Raw genomic sequence first — 24086 nt, 5'->3', positions numbered from 1 at the left:
TGTCCAGGTGCTGCGAGGGCAGCAGTACGGGCGCAGCTGTGACGTCTGGAGTGTGGGCTGTGCTATTATAGAGATGTCCTGTGCCAAGCCTCCCTGGAACGCTGAGAAACACTCCAACCACCTGGCACTCATTTTCAAGGTGAGGATTGAACTGCATGTGTGCACGTATTAGGACTTTATGAGCAAAACAATCATGTAGTCATGTTTACTGAGAATTTAAACCATTTATAATACATGTTACCATGAGTTAATGTAAATGACTTCAGGTGAGTTAAGTACTTGACATATATGACATTTCCTTAAATGTTTTTGCACAATCATTTTCATGCTGAACAAATAATAAAATAACTAGTTAAAAACGTGTACTAAATCAGTACTCAGTAGCTTCAGGAAGTAAAAAAGCATATTCTTGCATTATAGGGTTAAGTTCAGGTGGGGATGATGTAAAAATAATAATCTTCCATCACAGTGTATTGTGATTGTCCAAACATTTTAGTAACTAAACTGAATTGTATTAGGTTTAGTGACAACAATTTCTGGTAAGCTAAATTTTTTTATTATTGCTTGACACAAATTTAACAATTTCAATTCAATTCAGTTCTTGTGATTTGATTTAATATAGACTCATTTGGATAAATATTAGGTACACAAGATAGGCGTTCATTTTTCTCAAGAAAAACAAAATCTCACCTAATGCTGTAAACACACAGAGAGCCCTATCAGCTGGTAGTATTATATAAGGTTAAAAATAACTCAAATTAAATATAATGCGGTTTTTATTATAATAACAACTTTATTTAATGATATAGCTAAGTAAAAATATAATATACACATACACATATTTAGCAAAATACTCTCTATAGCTCTTTTTTTCTAGCCAACTAACGTGCTATAGGCTAGCCTATATTATGGTCATTAAATGGCTTTCCTGAGGTAAATGTTATGTGACAGAATTGTTCTCCAGCTGTTTTATTGACCCCTTTCCGTGGTTTAAAAACACTGATTGATCGATGTTATGTATGAGGAATATACATTTCAGTAAGTTGTACTGTATCTTTCAACAGTGTTCGTGTTTATTTACTATTAGCTAGAGATGATCGGTTCACGTGCCGCTAGCGATCTGTCACGTCACATTTACAAGCGCCAAAACGGTATTTAATGTTTAAATTTCTTAATAAAATTGACAGAATCTGAGAGCTGAGATTTTTTTTATATTTTTTTATATCATGAGTAACCTGCTCTGTCTAGTCTGTCGGTCTCTGTGTCCTCTTTGCTTCTCCATTTTTCTGTGCGTGAGTAAATGGATGTGTGGCGTGAGAGCGTGTGAAAATGAATGCGTGAGAGTTGGCAGCTCTGTGGTATTAAGATGCGTCTGGTCGATCAGATCTCAGATGGATGACACTAATAGAGGTGTAAACAGGGTCTAAAACGCTTTGAGCTTGTCCACTTTTGACCACTTCCAGAGGTAATTGAAAACGCATTTGACCGGATTTCTTTCATACTGTAAACACTCATGTGGTCGAATGTGTTCAAACATCCACTAAAGACCGTCTTTATCTCCATCTCCGTCTACTGACCTAACGCATGAACATTATGGGAAACGCTCTAGCCAGACGGGACTTAAACTTTGACTGTTGGAGACCCAAGTTTGGTCTGAAGATGAAAAATGATTAACCAAGCACAATGTCTCTCAATCATTCCTGATTTCTAACACACACACACTCAGCGCTCAGCGTAATCTTACAGCTGACCGAACAGAAACTAAAGCTGATGTTGTGTTTCTCCGTCGTCTCTGAGTGCGTTTATATGTAAATTGCGCAAGCTTATTTAGTCCATTAGATCGAAAGATCTGGAAAAACTCATATACATTTAAGATGCTTTCCAACAGGTGTTTTACCATTCGTTGTAAAATTGAGAGCTTGAATAATAGACACTCCGGCGGCGGAGTAATACCGTACCTCACAGCACATCCAGTACAAGTCAATGGAGTTGGACAAAAACTACGATAAAACCTGTTGGAAAGCATCATATTTATCCCACTTGCAGATGCAGCTGCAAGACTCTTCACCAGGACTACACGGCCCACATTACGCCGGGTTCTACGTTCTCTGCACTGGTTGCCTGTGCGTTATCTTATCAAGTGGATTTTAAAAATCTTCTTTTAGTGTTTAAATCTTTAAACGGTCTGGCTCCTCCTTACCTCTCGGATTTATTGACTGAACTTCGTCCAGTTTGGTCCCTCTGGTTGTCCAACCAGAGATGGTTATGCATTCGGAAGTCTCTGCCCTTCTGTGTTCGATCTGCATCATCACTGTCTGTTTTTAAATCTAAGTTTAAAACCCTTCGAAAATTTGCCATATAATCAATGAGGAATTTATATTGCATTGTTTGTTTTTATTAATTATATTGTATTGTCTTTTTTATTGTGTAGCTCATTGGTCAACCTAGAATGTGATAAATGGTGCTATATGAATAACATAGAGATTGTCACTGACTCGTCCCTCAGATTGCCAGCGCCACCACAGCTCCAGGCATCCCCCCCCACCTGTCCCCGGGCCTGCGGGACGTGACCCTGCGCTGCCTGGAGCTCCAGCCCTCGGACCGGCCGGCCTCGCGAGAGCTGCTGAAACACCCCATCTTCAGGCACAGCTGGTAGAGAGACGGCACACTACTGAAGCCTGCTCCTGCTGACACGCTCCTACTGCTAGTCTACACACTTCTGTCTTTCACACACACAACACACTCTCACTGCAGAGGGCCCTAAATGCTGTATCCTCAATACATGATGCAAAAAAACATGATTGCACATCTGTATAAAAGTGCCATTTCTGTTTTAAGTTTAGATCCACTGAACGCACTCAGTCCGTTCACCTTCCGGAAGGCTGAAAATCAGCTCATCTTTAGTCGAATCTGACGGCGTTCAGTGGCTCATCTGTTAAACCCCCCTCACATTTAACACATTAGACTTTAGATGGATCTTCATGTCAGGCCTCGTGTGTTTTCACACCGTGAATGTGTGTTGGTGAAAGACAAATCTCTGCTAGTTGAACTAGCGCACCGCTGAATGTGAATGCTTATGATGCCGGTATGGTTCACTTTTCATTTCTAAACGGAGATCATGTTGTGTAATTGTCTGGTTTTACATGTTTTAGCTTAATGGGTGTGATTGGGATCCTTTTCAAAGCTATCGCCCAATTTTAGACTGTGATGTGCGTCTGTAAATCTTGTTTAAGAGTCTCACTGGAACATAATTTCGGATCTCCAGCTCGATTTCAGTTTATATGTCGTGATTTGACTTATTTCTTTATTTTGGGTGTCGACTACATCATGATTCAGTCGAAATTTCATTTCCTTTTCAGCTGTTATTTACTCAGCCATGTTTATTGGTGCTGTTCTGTTCACGTTCACGAAAATCCAAGACGTTTTGTAAACGATTAAGCTTCCTAAAGGAATATTCAGCTCGCGTAACTGAGTATTTCCTCGTGTGTTATTTACTCCATTACAAGCGTTGAACATTTCGGTGGAGGGATCATATTTAGCTAACGACTTTAGTGCTCGTAAACACAGTTTTTTTTTCCCCGAAAACCTTTAACATTATGCATGTTCTGAAAACATGTCAGGTGTCTGAACTGTAGCTCTTCAAGCGTTGTTGCTTTTTAGGTTTTCTTCCATTTTTAAAACCATTTTAAAAGAATATTGATTACCTTATTTGGACAAATCTTGAGTTGTAAACATGACAATTTCAAAAATATTTTTTAAAAGTAATGTTATTTAATGCAAGTTCTACTGCTTTATGTGGAAAACAGGCTGATCAAGCTTGAAGAGTTAAGATGTAAATATGAATTTTGGTAGCTAAATGTATTTGACTTGACTCCTGCATTTTTAAAGCCACACTTCTCATCATAAATACGTATTTTGTTCCTGCAATGTGTGTTTTTTTCTTTCTTTTTTTTCCTATGCCTTTATGAAAGCTTTAAAGTTATGCACTCTGTCTTTTTATATACTGGAAAGGTGTCTGTTTCAGTCGGCTTGATAAAATCTAATCAGTATTACTTGAGTTCTCCACATCTTCTGTCGTTTCTTCAGTTCTCCTCATCTCACTGCGTTCTGTTGTCGGGTTGTTTCATGGGCTTTTGTTCTGGGCTGAACGGACCTGTATGAAATGATGCTGTTTCTCGTCACTTGGTGGTACTTTTTATGTGAAGATTGTCTATTGCTGTTTTATTCCAGTCTTTTCTACCTCAGGTGTCCTCTAGAGTTTTCTTCTACCAAAGTTCACTTTCTCAATATATATAAATAATTATATATATATATATATATTCTTTTATTATAATTTTATATCTCTGATTCTTTGTTTTTTTTCTTTTGTTTTTTTTTTCCTCAAAGATCTCCAGGGCTTAAGGGCTAACTTATATTAGCACCTTTTATTGTGCAAATAAATCTCTGGGTTCAGCAAAAGAAAATGAAAATTGGCTAAAGCTGTATCTTTTAATCCTGTGTAGCTTTTGTCAAAAATGTTTTAATATTAGGTTTTTACCCCATTTGAAGCATTTTATAATGAAATCTACCTATTTTGGTCTTTATAGCAAATAAAACGTATAGGAAAATCAGTTTGTTGTTGTGTTTTGTGTTTTTTTTGTTTTTTTTGGCTCTTTTTGGTTCATATTTGGTCCTTTTATTGTCAGTCAATACAGCAGCACTGGATGTGCTGATTACATGCGGCTCAATCAATATAACCATGTATTATAAATTATAGTTATAAATTAACTATGTACTATGCATGTATCTAACAATTACATCTGTAAGAAATATGGTCGTCTTAACATGCTAAACTTTATGTAACTTCCTTTAGTTTAGCTATGGCCTGTTTTACTATGGTAATGGAAACCAGTAAAATCCTATACACCTTTGCCTTAAAACAAGTTTGTAATTTTAGTTTGTTTTTTAATAAAGTTTTTTTTTTTTTTTTTTTACAATAATAATATATATATATATAAACTGATTATATGTAATCTGGATTACATAATCAGATTCCAAGAATTACTTTTATTACATTTTAAAATACTTTTTCTTAAACGTATTGATTACATGATTACATTCACACAATGGCAGTTAATTATTAATTATTTATTTATTCTTCCTAATTATTTTTTTAATGCACAAATTCATGTAATTTCATATTTAAATGTAATGCATTCCCAATTGTTTTTAATTCCCAAAACGTTTTTGTCATCCGAACCTCTTTTACTAATATATTTATTTATATTTAATGTAATGTTTAATTCAAGTCATGTTGTTGCTAACAAAGAATAAACTATATGTTCTTTCTTGTTATATATATATATGTCAGGTATAATCTTGAACTAAAAATACAGAAAAGATTATATATATATATATATATATATATATACATATACACATATAGTTCAAGATTATTTTCAAATTATTATGATCAACAGGTCATTTCATTCAAACTTTATCAAGACAGTCATATTACCTATTTTTCTTAGTATCTTATAGATTACGTAACAAACTGCGATTTTTGTAATATAAGTCTATAAAGATTTATTTATTTAACTTTTACATGTTACTTTGCACTATTTTAACTATTATATAACTAGAGCACTTCAAATGTCTTGAGAGTTTATCATTATCGATTTAGTTTCTGTTGGTCAATCAATCTCTCCCATTGCATGTCATTTTAATAATCTAACTGGTAAGGAGGAGGAAGGTATAGACATTGTTATAGTTTCAAGTATTTTCAAAATCTTATAATACTTCTCTGAATATGATCACTCTAAGGATTACCCTATATGTCACTTCAGTGAACGCTTGACTGAGATGTGATGATCCTCCGATATGATGTGTTTCATCGTTCAACCTCTTGTAGTCATGGAAACGATATTATGCTTCCCTGCCGATTCGCGCAGAAATGGCGAGTAGAATCAGTCGTGCGCTCTGATTGGCTGCTGCTCTCTCACCATACACCGTCATTCGCTCACACCATTGAACCACTATGCGCACCTCGTCTAGCGACCCTCCTCTCTGAAGCGCTCATTGGCTAAGAGCGTGAAGGGGCGGGAAGATGAGGACCTTCAGAACGCGTTCTGTGTTTTGATTGGCTGAGGGGGAAGCGCTCCAGAAGCAGACGCGCGCGCTGCATAGGTATCGTCCGCCCGCCGTGTATAAATAGTATGTCTTTAATACCGTCTTCACCGGCCGTTTCACTCAATGACAAGCTCTCTTAGGAACTGAACTCAGTTATAAAGGTAAGTCCAGTCTAAATCTGTTCTCAACAACAATAATGTGCTTAATTCTGAGGTCAAGTTTATCTAAATTAATGTTATAGCCTATTTTATAAAGTTTTTGGCTAACTTACACTACATTAACTTCAATATGACTAATGAATGAAGGACTTTCTCTCGATAGTTCAGCATGCACTTGAAAAGCTCTTTTATTGATTTTTTTTATTGATTTTTTTTTATACTTTTATTAAAGATGAATAATTATTCTAAAATTTAAAAAAAGAAAGAAAGTGAAATAAAATATCGGCGCAACGCTAATAAAATCTCCATGACCATCTTTCTGAATTAAATTTAATATGAGCACTTTTGTATAACTTTACAGATATTAATTTTTTCCTTGTGAAGCTAAAATCTATTGATCCTCCGATCTCGTTTACTAGAGGACTAGTGACTACTAATGGTAAATATGGGTGAATTCAGGGGACACTTTTGCCATTAAAAATGACTGGAGGAAAGTGTCTCAATCACCCTGAAATAGCAGAAACGACGTAAATTGAATATATTTTAAGCAATGCCTCGCGCCAATCTATACATTTAAGTATAGGGTTAACATACATCTAAAGTTTATTTGATGTTTAAAAAAAAAAAAAAAAAAAAAGCAAAATAAAATATAATATTGGTTGAAAAACGTTTCAGGCATTTACTACAGGTTCGTATTCACGCGTCCCGAATATTAGGATTCAAAAAAGCAGGAAATTCTTGCTTGGTAAGTTACACACTGTGTAGTGCGCACTGGAGACGCGCGTGTGTGGAGCGCGCTCCCCCGTCAGCGGAAGACGGTCCGTCGACAAACACTGCTCGACCACACACACTCATCACACTTCTGACCTTATGAGATCTCCCCCCGGACGGCTCTGAGCTCACCATACTGCAGACTAGCTATAGAAACTGATATATGATTGTAAGGTAAGAAGAAGAAGTGTCCTGTGTGTGTGAGGTCGTGTGTGTGTGTCGCAGTGATGAAGGTGTTCGCGGTCTGCGAGGGACACATGTAACGTTAGGTGGGGTCATTGCCTAAGACCCTTTCCAGAACTATGACTACTGGTGGTGGAATGTATATGTTTAATGTAGATTTGCGTTTATTAGTTACTTATTGAAATGAGTTATTATGAAAGCGTCTCCACATCCCTGTGAACGACACGACAGACCCGAACGCTTGATGTATAGCGCGTTATTTACTTATAGACTAAATGATTAAAAGGCTGAGATTGTTACAGAGGAAATGACTAACGTTATATCATCCGAATCAAACCAGGACAACAATCTGTAATAGTGTATTTCATATTGACTAAAGGCAACTAGTTGAAAGAAACATGACAAGTTTGCTGTTTTTACTATATAATATGGATAAATATCTATGGTTTTAACCATACAAGACAAGATCACGTGATACCAAAATGCAATTACTTCTGTGTATTGTTCAGATGAACTCTCTTATGCACATGCCCTGGTGTAAATAAATCAATACCAATAGTGTTTACTAGGGTTGTTTTCCTCTTTTTGTCACATTGACTGGTCAAGTGTGTTTACTTGACATGGAACAGGACAAGTTGCTCCGCAGAGCCATATCTATGTAGGCTAAAGGTAATGTCCTTTACCCAGTGAAGGGTTAATCCCATTAGAGGAGAGCAGAGCTCCAGTGGCTCACAGGCTCTGCCATGTGTCTCTCACTACATATGTTTGTTTTCAGTTTTCAAAGGACTTGCCGCTTGGCCGTCTCGTAGTGTTTATGAAAACTATGGTCAAAAGTTTGGAATAATTACGATTTTTTAAATGTTTTGAAAGAAAGGAGTCTCTTCTGCTCAGCAAGACTGAATTTAATACAATAAAAACAGTAATATTGTGAAATATTTTTCACATTTAAAATGATGATTTTGAATGAAATAATGAAATTGTTTTCTATGTGAATGTATAGTAAAGTGTAATTTATTCCTGTGATCAAATCTGAATTTACAGCATCATTACTCCAGTCTTCAGTGTCACATGATCCTTCAGAAATCATTCTAATATGATGATTTGATGCTCGAGAAACATATTAGAAAAAAAAAATACTTTTATTCACTAAGGGCACATTACAAGCAGCACAACAGTTTTCAACATTGATAATAATCATAAATGTTTCTTGAGCATCAAATCATCATATTAGAGTGATTTCTGAAGGATCATGTGACACTGAAGACTGGAGTATTGATGCTGAAAATTCAGCTTTGATCACAGGAATAAATTACACTTGACTATATTCACACAGAAAACAGCCATTTTAAATTGTCATAATATTTCTGATCAAATAAATGCAGCCTTTCTGAGAGACATCTTACAAAACATGATGAAATATGTACCTTTGCATTATATCTGTGATGTGCACCCCTGTTCTCTAGACATCAGTATTGTCACTCATCTAGTGGGACTGATTCTGGTAATCCTGCTTAATGTGAGTCCTGACGTCTCACACTCTTGTCTCAGTCCATTCAGAATGCCTGGATCACTCCCTGCAGTTTGCGAGGCCGCGTGGCCTAAAGATGTGGGCATCATAGCGATGGAGGTGTACGTGCCCTCTCAGTTCGTGGACCAGGCCGAGCTGGAGGAGTATGACGGCGTGGGCGCGGGGAAGTACACCGTCGGGCTGGGACAGGCCCGCATGGGTTTCTGCTCGGACCGCGAGGACATCAACTCCCTGTGCCTGACGGTGGTGCAGCGGCTGATGGAGCGCAGCGGCCTGTCCTACGACAGCGTGGGCCGGCTCGAGGTGGGCACCGAAACCATCATCGACAAGTCCAAATCCACCAAGACGGTCCTGATGCAGCTGTTCGAGGAGTCGGGCAACACTGACGTGGAGGGAGTGGACACCACCAACGCCTGCTACGGGGGAACCGCCGCGCTCTTCAACGCCGTCAACTGGGTCGAGTCCAGCTCCTGGGACGGTGCGCTGCTCTCACACAGACACACACACACACACACACACACACACAACTGGGTGGAGTCCAGCTCCTGGGACGGTGCGCTGCTCTCACACACACACACACAACTAGGGGGAGTCCGGCTCCTGGGACGGTGCACTGCTCTCACACACACACACACACACACACACACACAACTGGGTGGAGTCCAGCTCCTGAGACTGTGCGCTGCTCTCACACACGTGTCTGTGAACCGTAGAGCTCACGTCTCACCACAACATCTAAAGACAAATATTCATATTTATAGTTAAAGAACAATAGAGCAGTGTGAATTAATTTTATTTTATTTTTTGTAACTTTTTAGGGCAGTTAAGCATGTCTGTAAAAAAAACAAAAACTGTAATTGAAATAATGTTTTACATTTTTGCATTTGGCAAAAAAAAATTCCTTGCATTGCATCCAAGGTAGATGTTTTATCAGTCCCTGCACTCCCTGGGAATTGAATTTGGTGTTCCTAGCAGCATGCTGTTATACTACATTAATGTTTTTATACATATACATACATATACATATATATATATATATACACATGCAGTAGTCAACATTTGAAGTGGATCACAAAAGCTCATCAAAGTTGTCCTAAGACAAGAACAGGGTATTGTTCAAATTTCATGTATACCTTTGATGAAAGGTTTTGATCAAGTTCAAATGTTGACTACTGTATATATATATGGTAGTATTTGAAATACTGCCTTTAATTTAAATGATACAACTTTTTATTACAGTAGTGAGAATCAACATTAAGAATAATGGGAATTACATATTCAGAGTTTAAATAAACTAAGAATTTAGGGTGGGAAATATCCTTAATTATTAGAGAGTAATGTCGCAATGCAAAACATCACAACAGTCCTAAAACATGCTTCATTACTTCATGCAGAATATATTATATTTGGGTTAGTTTAGTTGGTTAGACCACATTCATTATAAAAGGCTGTATTTTGAGTTGAGTTGTTCTTCTGTTGAGCATTGAGTAACGGACTGGTTTTGATGGTGCAGGTCGCTATGCTGTGGTGGTCGCTGGTGATATTGCGGTTTACGCCACGGGCAGCGCCAGGCCTACAGGGGGCGCCGGAGCCGTGGCCATGCTAGTGGGACCCAACGCCCCTCTGGCCTTTGAGAGAGGTATGAGGCCTAGCTCACATCAGCTGTCATGACCTTTCTCACACACAGCTCTAACTAAACAGGGTCTGTGTGAGGCCGAGGTTAATGCTCTGTATGCTTTATTTCATCAAGTAATTGAAATGTAATCACATATTTTCACAGGGCTGCGTGGGACACATATGCAGCATGCGTATGATTTTTATAAGCCAGATATGGTGTCCGAGTATCCAGTGGTGGACGGCAAGCTCTCCATCCAGTGTTACCTCAGCGCTTTAGATCGATGCTACTCCGTCTTCAGGAACAAGATCCACGCGCAGTGGCAGAGAGGTGGGCTAATATATCCACATATTCTCAAACTATGGGAATCAGTCATTGAGTTTCTCTTTTATTTATTTATTTTCATGTATTTATTTGTATTATTCTGCCATATTGTGAAGGTAAATCGTGACTGAGGGCTGCCAGATAGCAAAAATTACCATATCAAATTCCAGACACAAATTCTATATAGCCTCTTTATATTAAGTGTCTTTAACGACTATGTACTTACATTTACACTACCGTTCAAAAGTTTGGGGTCAGTAAGATTTTTTTAATGTTTTTAAAAGAAGTCTCTTCTGCTCACCAAGGCTGCATTTATTTGATAAAAAACAATAAAAAAAAAAACAGTAATATTGTGAAATATTATGACAATTTAAAATGACTTTTCTATTTTAATATATTTTAAACTGTAATTTATTTCTGTGATCAAAGCTGAATTTTCAGCATCATTACTCCAGTCTTCGCGTTTACATGACCAAATATTCGGGTTAGAAAGGGGGTACCCCAGGTATAATATCCGGGTTTTTAAAAACCGGGATATGAGCATATCCGGGTTTTTGCCGGTGTTTACATGGCCGTGCGCGACCGGGTTATTGCTAATATCCCGGTTTTGAACGGGTTATTGGCTGCATGTAAAAAACTGTTGTGTACAATTTTTTTCAGGATTCTTTGATGAATAGAAAGTTCAAAAGAACAGCATTTATTTAAAATAGAATATTTTCTATCATTATTAATGTCTTTACTGTCACTTTTGATCAGTTTAACTCATCCTTGATGAATAAAAGTATTGATTTATTTTATTTATTTCCCCCAAAAATAAAATTACAATTCTTACTGACCCCAAACTTTTGAACGGTAGTGTTTAAAGTTACAAAAGCTTTAGATTTCAGATAAATGCTGTTCTTTTGAACTTTCTATTCATAAATAAAAATAATAATAAAAAAAACTGTTTTCAACATTGATAATAATCATAAATGTTTCTTGAGCATCAAATCTGCATATTAGAATGATTTCTGAAGGATCATGTGACACTGAAGACTGGAGTAATGATGCTGAAAATTCAGCTTTGATCACAGGAATACATTACACTTTACTGTATATTCACATAGAAAACAGCTGTTTTATATTATTATTGGAATAATATTTCACAATATGACTGTTTTTGTTTGTATTTTTAATCAAATAAATGCAGCCTTGATGAGCAGAAGAGACTTCTTTTAAAAACATTACAAATCTTACTGACCCCAAACTTTTGAACGGTAGTGTAAATGTATGATACATTGCACTTATTGTGTACATATACTTATTGTGTACATATACTTATTGTGTACATATACTTATTGTGTACATATACATTGCATGTTTTTAAATTGTTCATGTATTTAAAAAGTGCCTGCATGTAATTACAGCTGTTATTAACTTCTGTAAAATAGTCACACTGTTGACCCCTTAAAGTGGAAGTGAAGCAGTCAGTCAAGTTTACATTCTTTAGTAAACTGAGTTCCACTTTAGTTCATTAAAAATATATATAACCAACACGATTAATGTAACCATTTTAAAGAAAAGGGGATGTTTTGTTATAGCTTTTGGAGCAAGGGCACCGTCATTTTGCAATACCACAGCGTGTGAGTCACCGGGAACATGACTGACCGCTTCATTTCCCCTTTAAACCCACTCACTCACACCACTAAACCTGTCCTCACCTCACCCGTATCCTGCTCAATAGCAGCACTAGAGTTTTACAACACAATAAGCACATTTGACCAAACATGTAAGTACATATTAAAGGCACGTAAAATTGGAAAAGCATGCTAGTATTAAGGAGTCCCTTTATTTTCTCAGATTTCCTCTGTCATGCATTACATGCTGTGTTATAAACCTTGATGATGGACATGTACCTGATTGCTAGTGGAAAGATTTGTGTTCACATAATCGGCCAAAATGTCCTCTTTCAGTTTTCACTGGCTACACTTTCAGTCCATCTCTAATAAATACGACTCGTGCCCGTTGTTCCAGATCTTCTGAAGCTATGTGATATCTCTGCGAGGAACAGACTGAAATTTAGGTTTCATCTTTTCTTCAGGATCTTATAAATGCACATCCCAACAGAGCCAGACACTATCAGAGAAGATTAGAGGATTTTGACTTCTTGCTCATGTTTTGATGAGGGCTTCTGTTGTGTTTCAGAGGGTGTTGAGAGGCGCTGCAGTCTTGAAGACTTTGGCTTCATGGTCTTCCACTCTCCTTACTGCAAACTGGTCCAGAAGTCTTTGGCTCGCCTGATGCTCAACGATTTCATGTGTCATCCCAGTCCAAACACAGAGAGCGGCCCCTTCAGCGGACTGGAAGCTTTCAGGTTAGTAGGCTCCTTCAGCTGACGATTAAAAAGAGTCGCACCACATGAGCGTCACACAGGCATGCTGAGAAGTGCACATTTAACGTTAATTAATTAATCACAATATATGTTTATTTAAAGGAAACGTTCACCACAATTCTTTTACTTTTTTGTTGCAGAGACGTGAAGATTGAGGACACCTATTTTGACAGAGATGTGGAGAAGGCCTTTATGAAAGCCAGTTCAGAACTGTTTGAGAATAAAACCAAAGCGTCTCTCCTCATATCCAACCAGAACGGCAACATGTACACGCCGTCAGTGTACGGCTGCTTGGCTTCAGTTCTCGCGCAGTAAGTGTCACGGGTCTTATTTTCATACAGCATTCATGGTTATATTCAAAGCCACTGTAAACATGATTCTTATTGTTTTGTGAATCTCTACAGACACACACCACAGCAGTTGGCAGGGCAGAGGATCGGGGTGTTTTCCTACGGCTCAGGCTTTGCTGCCACACTCTACTCCATCAGAGTCACACAAGACGCCACACCTGGTACACACACACACACACACACACACACACACACACACACACACACACACAGAAGCAGTTTCTATTAGTGTCATTCCCCTAAACTAGGGTGGGCGGTACGACCAAGCTCACAGTCATGGTACAACACATTTTGTGTCACTTTTATGTGGCGTTTCAACCCCCAAAATTTTAAGATATATTCTATTATATAATACATAACAATGCAGTCATGCCTATTTTTTGATAGAGCGATTTAAATGAAAAGTACTCCATCTTTCCTTGAAACCAACCAAATAGTAACCAAAGGATTGCAGAAGTAAATCTGGCATCATTCCAAAAAAAAAAAAAGGCAGCTTCTTTAAAAAACAACAACAAAAAACTCAACAAAAAAGGTTTGATATATGCAAAGCTTTGCCCACACGGAATCAGATGAATTCTGCATTAATGTGCTGTATTACATTTGCAACATTGCTTGGCAACTGTAAAAACCTAAGGTTACAGTAGCTATGTTTCCATCCACCTATTTGTATGTTAGGAAACACCAAGATTAACATAACTTCTAAAAAATGATTGTATGCGCTCAATTGAGGAGGATACTTTTTTTTTTTATCCGATAAGAAGGCATGCACATAATGTGATAGAAGAACTGGACAGCAGACCAGTGTCATCGCACAGCATCTCAGCATGTTGGTCCTTCTGAAATATCTGAACCAAAGTCCGTCATCACAATGGTTCTGCATAACGACCTCCCAGAACCATCTCGCATGCATCAAAGGTCATTAATGATGGAGGGCAAAAGAGCCACAGTATCTTACCCGGTTCCTGCGACTATCATTCTTATTATAGATATTTTGTGCCAATTTCCCAGGAAGTGACAGTTTTGTTCTCTTGAACACATGGGATGGAAACACTACTATTTTCGCAAATGTTTTATGCGATTATTCTAATTTTGTTCATTCTTAACTAAAGTGTCTGCAAGCTGTGCGTCACGTCAAAATCTGATGAATCCCATTACAATCACTGATGCTGTCTACAGTGGATATGTTGTGTAGTGCCGAGTCGCAGAACGGGAAACGGCTCCATTTCGGATGTACTACTGACAACAGGACATTTGGATTTGGAATTTATTTATTTTTTATAATGTTTAGTGTAGACAGCCAGTGTGGACACAGAATTACACCTTTGACACATGCGCCGCGCAACGTGTTTAGAATCAACACAGCTGCCTGAAGTTTCTATAAGAGGCTAGTCGTATCGCCCAGCCATTGTTAGCTCAAGGTTGATGACAGTCAGTCAGTTGTGCTAACGTACCTCTTCATTTCAAGGCTCTGCTCTGGATAAGATGGTCTCCAGCCTGTGTGACTTGCAGGCCCGACTGGACTCTAGAAAGAAGGTTTCACCGGGGGTTTTTGCTGAGAACATGAAGCTCAGAGAAGAAACACACCATTTAGGTAATCAAGCGTTTGCATTCTGTTCTTCTCGCATTCATGAAAATCTTTCGGGTCCATTTGACGATGTGATGTTTCTCATATTTCCACAGCAAACTACATCCCTCAAGGCTCGGTAGAGGAGCTCTCCCCGGGAACATGGTACCTGACCCGTGTGGACGAGAAGCATCGCAGACAGTACGCCAGGCGCTCGATGGACGACCACAGGCCTCTGGAGGCGGGACTGCTCACTGCAGCTGAGGTGCACACTTACCTCTGGACCAGTTAAACATGTTCATTCAGCTAGAAGTAAAGCCCTTTCACGTGTGCATTAGGGTATGTGTAGAGCACGTGATGTCGATTTAATCGTTCTTACTGTACACAGCCAGATTATCGACCACTACACATCTTAACCCTCTGGTGCTCTTCGCGTGTCGGTCAAAAATGACATTTAAATTAAATGAATTTACTATATTTTAATTTAATATTTTGTATTTTTAGGGGATTTTATGTCTCTAAATTATATTTACGCTGTATTCATAATCCATTTCTTCACTTTGAGCAAAACTTAATTTCCGACTTAAATTGTCGTAAATTGTAAATGCTTTAGAGCTCAGACTGAGGAGCACTCTCTTTTCAAAGATGACACTTGGCTGATTATTGCTGAAGTGAAAAAAGTTTTAAAAAGTGAACTTAAAGAAAGTTACAGAATTTTACGTTTATTGTAAAAAAAAATTTGCAAAAATACTATTTTCAATTTTTATATGAAATATATACTTTCAAAAACATGTTTTACTCTAAAACTGTGAGAAAATCAAAGCCCTAAATCTAGACAAGTTTGAGCCTGATATCTCAAAAAATTCGCTTTCTATACGATTTTGTTTGGCCGCAGTACCAAAAGTTTCCACTAGATGAAATTCATCGATGAAGTTTCGTACCATTCCGATAAAAAATAAATAAAATAAAAAACGTAGAATTTTTCGCAGAGCACCAGAGGGTTAATACCAGGTGTAAACGGGGCCTGAGAGCGATTGCCGTGTTCATATATGCCTAAACAAACCCAACTAGTGGAGAAAACAACCAGTTCTGAAACAAACGCTGTAGTCTTTTATTGTAGTAAATCAATTGTGTTTGGCTGATTGTGTTTTTCTGTCCTTCTCAGCATATTCCCAGCCCGCTCAAGAAGATGCCCCGTATCCCAACTACCACAGCTGGCCCTGAGGTGGTCATCAGCAACGGGGATCATTGATTTACCTCTGTGAGGTGCAGGTCGCATTGAGGACACATGATCTGGAGAAGAAACATGCTAAAACAGACCCCAGGACTTATCACTCATCAATGAGTCAAATCAAACTCAAAGCTTTTTAAATGTCCCAGGACAAGAATTAGTTCGACCGTCACTGTGCGGAAGATGAAGTGTTGGTACATGGGAAGGTTTCTCTGCTGCTCAGAGTCTTCTATGCAGATATCCTGACTTCTTTCATCCTTTTAACTTCAAATATCCACCTGTCGGTATTCACAAGCTCCATGTTGTCCATCCTGTCAGTTATAGCAGACGCTTTAGGCCAGCCGGGAACTCGAGGGGCGGAGCGTCTGCTTTAGGGAAGATTTTTTTAATTGATCTAAAAGCTTCGGTTTTCACACTCATGACTGTATCGCTCTCCGTCAGGATTTGTGTTTTTAACTCTTTCTAGTCAGTCTTATCACCATGGCCATGTCAGGGAAATGTGCCTGGATCACATATTAATGAGCCATACATGTAAAGTTTTAATTACAGTAAGTTCATAATTGTTTAGTTTGCTGCTAAACTGGCTTCTGTTGGCACTTATGTCCTTTGAAACGAGAATCATAAGTAGATAATGTTCATTTATAATGAACCCAGACCAGGAAATAAAGTCATGATTATTGTTAGAGGATAAAAGATTGATGGAAACATTAAATGTTATAATCAGTCACACTGGTAATTAATTTTGGACAGTTTTCGGTATTGAAGAGAGAGAGAGTCAGCTGTGGACTCGCTCTATGGCACAACTTACCCTAATATTCACTTCCTTGATCTGTTGAGAAATGATGAGAGCTTAAGTCATCAAACCTTTGACCTTTACCCTAATATTCACTTCCTTGTGACCTTTGATTGTTTCAAACACAGAGCACTTCTCTAATGAGATTTCAGAGATTTATGGGAGGAGAGAAGCAATATTAATAATTATACTACAATATTGTAGAAGTTCGCACCTTAAAACCTTGATGTCAGAGGGCTTAAGGCAGATATTATAGGCTAAAAGCAAAGACGAGATATTTTCAGACCGAGATTACGCTTAATTGCACAAACGCTGATAGCATGATGGCTTTTCCTTCCAGAACGTTCTTCATTCTGTGGGTCCATGTTCACATCTGCGGAAACTGCATATCCATCAACTTTGAGAAGCCTTATTCTATAACCATGTACAAAACACAAAAGGGTTTATTCTGACAGCTGTATAGCGGTGTTGTTCTCTTCACTCTGCTGCCAGGACATGCTGACTGTAAAGATGTTTACAAGAGGTTTCCCCGAGATCAGATCATGCCAATAATTGGCAAGTAATGTACAGTACTAACTTATATTTGCAGATGGGTTATATAAACTTTGGAGTCTGATCAGATGCAGCTTGTAGAAGACTAGCTGTGCAGAGGACGTGTCATGGGAATCTGATCATGTGTGAACTGAGGATTAAATGTTCTTTTGCTGACGTCTCTGCTTATTCTTTTGCATTCACTGAATTACTGCAGGGCCAGAGTGATGTCATGAATCATAAATATTTACATATTTAACATGGGCACTTTGCCTAGCCAGCAGTTTCAGACGGGCTTGAATATACAGCTGTTCGGTCCAGTCCTGTGTGGACACGCAGAAGAACACACACACACTCCTCACACACATGCGTCTGGTTTAGACAGAAGAACACACTCCTCACACACACACACACACACACACATGCATCTGGTTTAGACAGAAGAACACACTCCTCACACACACATGCATCTGGTTTAGTGCTGTCTACAAATCATTTATATTTTTGTAGTCAGCGTTATTGATTAGTATATCCATTGATAAATGCTCCAAAATATGTATCACTTACTCCTATTTCATTTCATATGCAAGTATTTGTTATTTAAAGTCCCCCTGTGGTGTAAATCAAGCTTTTAGTGTTGTTTATGTCTATGTGGTGTTTTTAATAAGAATAAGACATTTACAGTTATGCATTAGGCAGATGCTTTTATCCAAAGTGGCTTACATTGCATTTCAAGGCACACATTTACATTCTTATCAGCTCTTAGAGCTGAAATATAATCTATATAATATAGATTATTATATATATATATATATATATATATATATATATATATATATAATAAGCTACGATATAACTGTTAGATCAGATATAAGAATAGAGCTTTATTGTTATTGTAAACAACAAGATTACAAAAAGTCACCATGCTCAGCCAACAACAAATAATACCTGACAATGGACACCTCGAAGGGCATTAACCCGCTTATACCATGGTCACTTGCCAAATAACACATTTTTAAAACATTAGTTTATATTTTAATTAGTTTTACAATCGAAATCTAAAGTTTTTACAAACAATAACTTGGTTTCCCTGGTTACGCCTGACGGTTTATTTAGCAACCGGAGATATTTATAGTCCGCTCAGCTCGTAGAAGCCTTCAGTTTACTGCCTGTTGCTATGGTTACTCACAGCTGATGTAGCCAGCGCATTTATTTATTCATTTCGAACGGTAAACAGTTAGTTTCACCAGAACTCCTTTACTAGGTGTCCTCTAACACTTTTTAATGGACACCCTGCAGCCAATCAGAATCGAGTATTCACCCAGACCATGGTATAACAAGAAATAACAGACCGCATTCTACATTGGAATTCAGCCAAGCCATGTAATAATAGAAAACAATAACTACACATGAGATTAACATAAAATAAAAAACAAAAATACGGGATGAAAAAGAGCAGCAATATACAATGATGAGATGAACATGTTAGTCTGTGGACTGAGATTATTGAACACTGAGGTGTGATGGATTACGGGTAGCAGAAGAGTTGTACAGTATTGTCACAGCCCTGGGAAAGACACTATATGTTTCTTCCGGGAAGTCGGAGTGATATCCCTGTGTCTCCTCCTCCCCGATGGCAGAAGGGTAAACAGGGCTGGTTTGGGTGAGATGGGCTTTATGAGGTTCTGATGTACACTGAGTCCAGATCTCGTGGTTGGGTCCCGATGGTTTATCTGTGCTCTACTTACAATCCTTACAAGCATTTTCCTGTCAGTCAGTTTTCCTGATGTTGAGTGTGCGGTTGTGGCGCTCTCTGTACTCTTGTCTGTATGCGGTATGAGGTGTATTTTCCCAGCCTAACTGTGTTCTGTCCATTAAAAAATACAAAATCCAGTTGCATTTAGCCCCAATGGTGTAGTTTCGTGATTAGTTTGTTTGGAACTATTGTGTTAAATCTATCTGTTATTTGCAGGAGTGAAGTTCCTAATGTGCTTTAAGACAAACCATGTGTGAGTTCATAAGTCGACACCATTGCTGAGTATTTTCTCCTTAAAACTGCAGTGAACCAAAGACAGTCTCAAACACACACTTTGAAATCGCTGGTGTTTCTGACGTCACAAACTACCTTGTAACCAATCAGATCAACGTGTGATCGTCAACCAGTGGATCTCTGAGCTGAGTGAGTGAGTGGAGGCGGGGCTCATTTGCATATTCTTAGAACCGCGCATACTAAATGAGGCGAGGGTGTCGAGTTACATTCAAGTGGAAAAAAACTTTTAAATATGTAATTTTGGTGATCAAAGATGAGTTTTAAGGGATACAATGATTGACTACAGGGGACTTTAATAATTGGCACATCAGGGGTTGAGCGGCTGGAAATAGGCTGTTAGAGTTAGACATGGTTTATCTCTTGACCTTTACCCCAGAGAGGGCCTTCGGGACACTCCGGGATTGTGACATTCAGGGCTCCGACATCCTGCCTGACAGCACTGAAAACAACTGGGTTTATTGCTCAGGAACTACACTTAGTCAACCACACTTTGTTCTCTAAAACATTCACTGCTCCAGATCAGGTCATTTTCCGTTTCCTCATCATCATAGCCAATGACAATCCCTGACAGAATTATATTTATCGATATAATTCCGGTACTCATTTCTGTGGTATCCGCAAAAAGTTATTGACTGTAATAAAACTAAAAGCGATTCAGTGATGTCAAGGCTGTAATGTGATTGGTAATCAAGACACACTGTTACGCTTTCTCCAATGATAGAGACACAGATCCAGCATGGGAAGCAGGACACATCACCTCGGTTCTGCTTGAGCCACTCACACACACACACACACACACACACACACTGGCAGAGCGAGACTCAATGTGTGTTTGCAGTATTCTTGTAGGAATCGAGCATTTCAGCACTTCCGGTTTCATCGTCATGTTTATTGTGTGACAGTCGTGAAATATGTCAACATACTCGTCTTTTTTTGCTGCTTCTTGAAATTTTGAGGGATATTCCTTTGGACAAAGAGGAAGTTTGGAACAGATGGTTCCCAAAAGAAGGTTAAAAATGTGAGATCTAAAAGCATTAGTTAACTTCCTTTGTCAACATTAACTAGCAGTGAAGAATACATCTAAAGCATTTATTAATCATAGTTAATGCTAATTCCAACTTTAATTAATCATGAACTAATAATGAAGTTGTATTTTTAACAACTAACATTAACAAATATTCATAAGTGTAGCAAATGCACATGCTCATTGTTAGTTAAAGGGGTCATAGACTGGATTATTTTATTATTTTATAATGTTTCCTGGGGTCCCCTTATAATGTTAGTATGATTTTAACATCAATTTTTTTAATAATTTATAAATAAAAGGCATTTTTCAAAGCCTGATTTAAGCCTCAGATTTGAACGCTCTGTTTTAAGGGGCGTGTCTGTGCGAGACTTCAGTGTAAACGCCCACTGCTGTGATTGGCTGTGAGACTTCAGTGTAAACGCCCACTGCTGTGATTGGCTGTAAGACTTCAGTGTAAACGCCCACTGCTGTGATTGGCTGTGAGACTTCAGTGTAAACGCCCACTGTTGTGATTGGCTGACATGTTTGCATATGAAATAGGTAGTATTACATGAGGAACTCTCCCTAAAACTTTTACTACGTTTTTACTATAACAGCTATCGAGATTAAGGAATCGTGAAAAGTATTGATCATAATGATCTATTCCCCCCACATGAAAGGTTTAGTGATGAGCATTGAGCAGATGACAGACGGTCAGTTGATCGCGTCTGAAATTACACCTCTGGCTTTCACCATATAACAATGCAAACATGATGTAAATACAGTAAAAGCTTCATTGTACTGTACATTGTAACAGCGTCATGATTTTGTTTTGGCAAGTGTCCAGATAAACTCGTGCTGTGTGATTGACAGCTTGGGCAATTGGAAAGGGAGAGTTCTTTGATCGCTTTCTTAAAAATAAGATTATTTTTATCCTACTAAGAGAAACGACGTGAAGTTGATTGTAATGACGCCGAAATTGACCAAATAATCCACAGTGAAATACACCGAATACAAACAAATAATGCACTGCTGAGACATTCACATTGCTGGGGAATCAGCCAATCAGCAGTAGGGGCGTGTCCACTCATGATGGGGGAGGAGAGAGTGAGCTAATCAGCAGTAGGGGGCATGTCCATTCATGATACGTAATATGCAAGTTACCATGTAGTGATCAGTGACATCATCACTTTGTGGAATGATATCTATATCGGTTGGATCGGTTCCATGTGATATAATTAAATCGAGTGTATGATTAAGACGATGAGTTGGTCCGGTGACGTTTTGCTTGACCCCAAATGAATTTAATAAATCTGTAAACGCAGCTCCTAACGCATCATTTGGATTATCTACGTGTATGTTAAAATCTCCAACAATTAGTGCTTTATCGACATTGACTAATAGGTCTGAGAGAAAATCTGCAAACTCTTTTAGGAAATCAGCGTAAGGCCCTGGCGGTCTATATACGGTAGCCAAGGCTAGAGATAATAGGGATGTTTTTCTAACATCTAAGAGCGTAACATTTAGTACAAGTACTTCAAATGAAATAAACTTATAACCCGTTTTCTGAGTAACATTGAGAATATCTTTATAGATGGTTGCAACACCGCCGCCATGACCAATCAGACGGGGCTCATGCTTATAACAGTATCCAGGAGGAGTAGACTCATTAATACCGAAATAATCATTTGGTTTAAGCCAGGTTTCAGTAAGGCAAAGTACATCGAAGCTATTATCTGTGACTATTTCATTTACAATAACTGCCTTAGGTGTGAGTGATCTAATGTTTAGAAGACCTAGCTTTAGAAATAGTTTTTGTTTACTAATAGCAACATTTTCTGTTTTAATAACAATTAGATTTTTCCTAGATCCTGCAGTAGATTTATTATTTGATCTCACTAAACGAGGAATAGACACGGTTTCTATGCAATGTTCTACACTAGTATTTATATCAGTTAAATTGGTGCAGCAGAGACTATGATTTGGACTTTTGGTTACTAGTCAAAGGGTATTTAACATTTTGGAGATGTTATCCGACAGAAGATCCGCTCCGAATCTGCTTGGGTGTAAGCCATCAGCACGGAAAAGCCTAGGACGCTCCCAAAACAGATTCCAATTATTTACAAAGAGCAGTTTCTGCTCATTGCACCATGACATTAACCATTCATTTGGCGCAAATAATCTGCTGAACTTTTCATGCCCTAGTCGGTACGTGGGAAGCGGTCCTGACACAATGATCGTTGTTTCAGGCGATGTGCTGCGTACCGTATCGAATAGATTCCTGAAGTCTTTCTTCAGAATCTCCGTCTGGCGCAGCCTGATGTCGTTCACTCCCGCGTGCAGGACCACAGTTCCGACGCGCTCGTCACCGTTCAGGATCTCGGGAACGCGAGCAGCGATTTCAGAAACACGAGCACCAGGAAAGCAATGACTGTGCACCTTACTTTTACCTAACGTAGCGTGTACGTGCCGAACGATGGAATCGCCGATGATCACAGCATCGCGTTCTGTTTCGCGAAGAGGGGAGAAGCGGTTTTGTGTGGATAACTCGAAAACCGAGAGGGTCGGAGAAAGTCTTGGTCTAAACCTGACTCGCGTCTACAATTAATCATTGTAATTATTCTGCTGATTGCTGCTCGAGACTAGTGTACACTGTGTTGAGATAGTGTTCTCACTTGAACCTGAGTAGAGGCTTGGGGCGAGAGAGAGAGAGAGAGTGAGCCAATCAGCAGTAGGGGCGTGTCCACTCATGATGGGGGAGAAAAGAGTGAGCCAATCAGCAGCAGGGGCGTGTCCACTCATGATGGGGGAGGAGAGAGCTTTAGCCAGTCAGCAGTAGGGGGCGTGTCCACTCATGATGGGGGAGGAGAGAGCTTTAGCCAGTCAGCAGTAGGGGGCGTGTCCACTCATGATGGGGGAGGAGAGAGCTTTAGCAAGTCAGCAGTAGGGGCGTGTCCACTCATGATGGGGGAGGAGAGAGCTTTAGCCAGTCAGCAGTAGGGGCATGTCCACTCATGATGGGGGAGGAGAGAGTGAGTCAGTCAGCAGCAGGGGCGTGTCCACTCATGATGGGGGAGGAGAGAGTGAGTCAGTCAGCAGCAGGGGCGTGTCCACTCATGATGGGGGAGGAGAGAGTGAGTCAGTCAGCAGCAGGGGCGTGTCCACTCATGATGGGGGAGGAGAGAGTGAGTCAATCAGCAGCAGGGGCGTGTCCACTCATGATGGGGGAGGAGAGAGTGAGTCAGTCAGCAGCAGGGGCGTGTCCACTCATGATGGGGGAGGAGCGAGTGAGTCAATCAGCAGCAGGGGCGTGTCCACTCATGATGGGGGAGGAGAGAGTGAGTCAGTCAGCAGCAGGGGCGTGTCCACTCATGATGGGGGAGGAGAGAGTGAGTCAATCAGCAGTAGGGGGTGTGTCCACTCATGATGGGGGAGGAGAGAGTGAGTCAGTCAGCAGCAGGGGCGTGTCCACTCATGATGGGGGAGGAGCGAGTGAGTCAATC

General features: G+C 39.2%; 2 protein-coding genes across 5 annotated transcripts in view; both read left to right on the top strand.

Annotated features, from left to right (window-relative positions):
• Window positions 1–4610, top strand: part of map3k1 (mitogen-activated protein kinase kinase kinase 1, E3 ubiquitin protein ligase) — a 72120-nt gene extending 67510 nt beyond the window's left edge. For both annotated transcript variants that reach the window (XM_082156826.1, XM_082156827.1), the window contains exons 19-20: window positions 8–139; window positions 2507–4610. In XM_082156826.1, coding sequence (XP_082012952.1) covers window positions 8–139; window positions 2507–2656 — 282 coding nt within the window. In that variant the 3' untranslated portion in view covers window positions 2657–4610. The remainder of the gene's footprint in view (window positions 1–7; window positions 140–2506) is intronic.
• Window positions 4611–6116: 1506 nt separating this feature from the next.
• hmgcs1 (3-hydroxy-3-methylglutaryl-CoA synthase 1 (soluble)) lies at window positions 6117–17704 on the top strand. Of its 3 annotated transcripts, none has more exons than XM_082156856.1 (10): window positions 6117–6269; window positions 8769–9226; window positions 10262–10387; window positions 10529–10693; window positions 12872–13040; window positions 13199–13369; window positions 13463–13569; window positions 14874–14999; window positions 15089–15237; window positions 16138–17704. In XM_082156856.1, exons 2-10 carry the CDS (start codon window positions 8779–8781, stop codon window positions 16222–16224), a joined length of 1548 nt encoding a protein of 515 aa, XP_082012982.1. In that variant the 5' UTR covers window positions 6117–6269; window positions 8769–8778; the 3' UTR covers window positions 16225–17704. The 3 variants fall into 3 exon arrangements, with proteins under 3 accessions (XP_082012982.1, XP_082012983.1, XP_082012981.1); XM_082156857.1 differs by lacking the exon at window positions 6117–6269 and adding an exon at window positions 7019–7211 and having other exon boundaries at window positions 15089–15311; XM_082156855.1 differs by lacking the exon at window positions 6117–6269 and adding an exon at window positions 7034–7211.
• Window positions 17705–24086: the final 6382 nt, after the last annotated feature.

Source organism: Leuciscus leuciscus (genome assembly GCF_965113295.1).
Source record: "Leuciscus leuciscus genome assembly, chromosome: 24".
Lineage (NCBI taxonomy): Eukaryota > Metazoa > Chordata > Actinopteri > Cypriniformes > Leuciscidae > Leuciscus > Leuciscus leuciscus.
Note: the sequence above shows the minus strand (reverse complement) of the source record. Positions and strands in the feature narration are given on the sequence as shown.

Coding starts and splice junctions, on each gene's coding strand:
- hmgcs1 (XM_082156855.1), top strand. Junction 10,388..10,528: donor CCCTCTGGCCTTTGAGAGAG/GTATGAGGCCTA, acceptor ATATTTTCACAG/GGCTGCGTGGGACACATATG. Junction 15,238..16,137: donor GACTGCTCACTGCAGCTGAG/GTGCACACTTAC, acceptor TGTCCTTCTCAG/CATATTCCCAGCCCGCTCAA.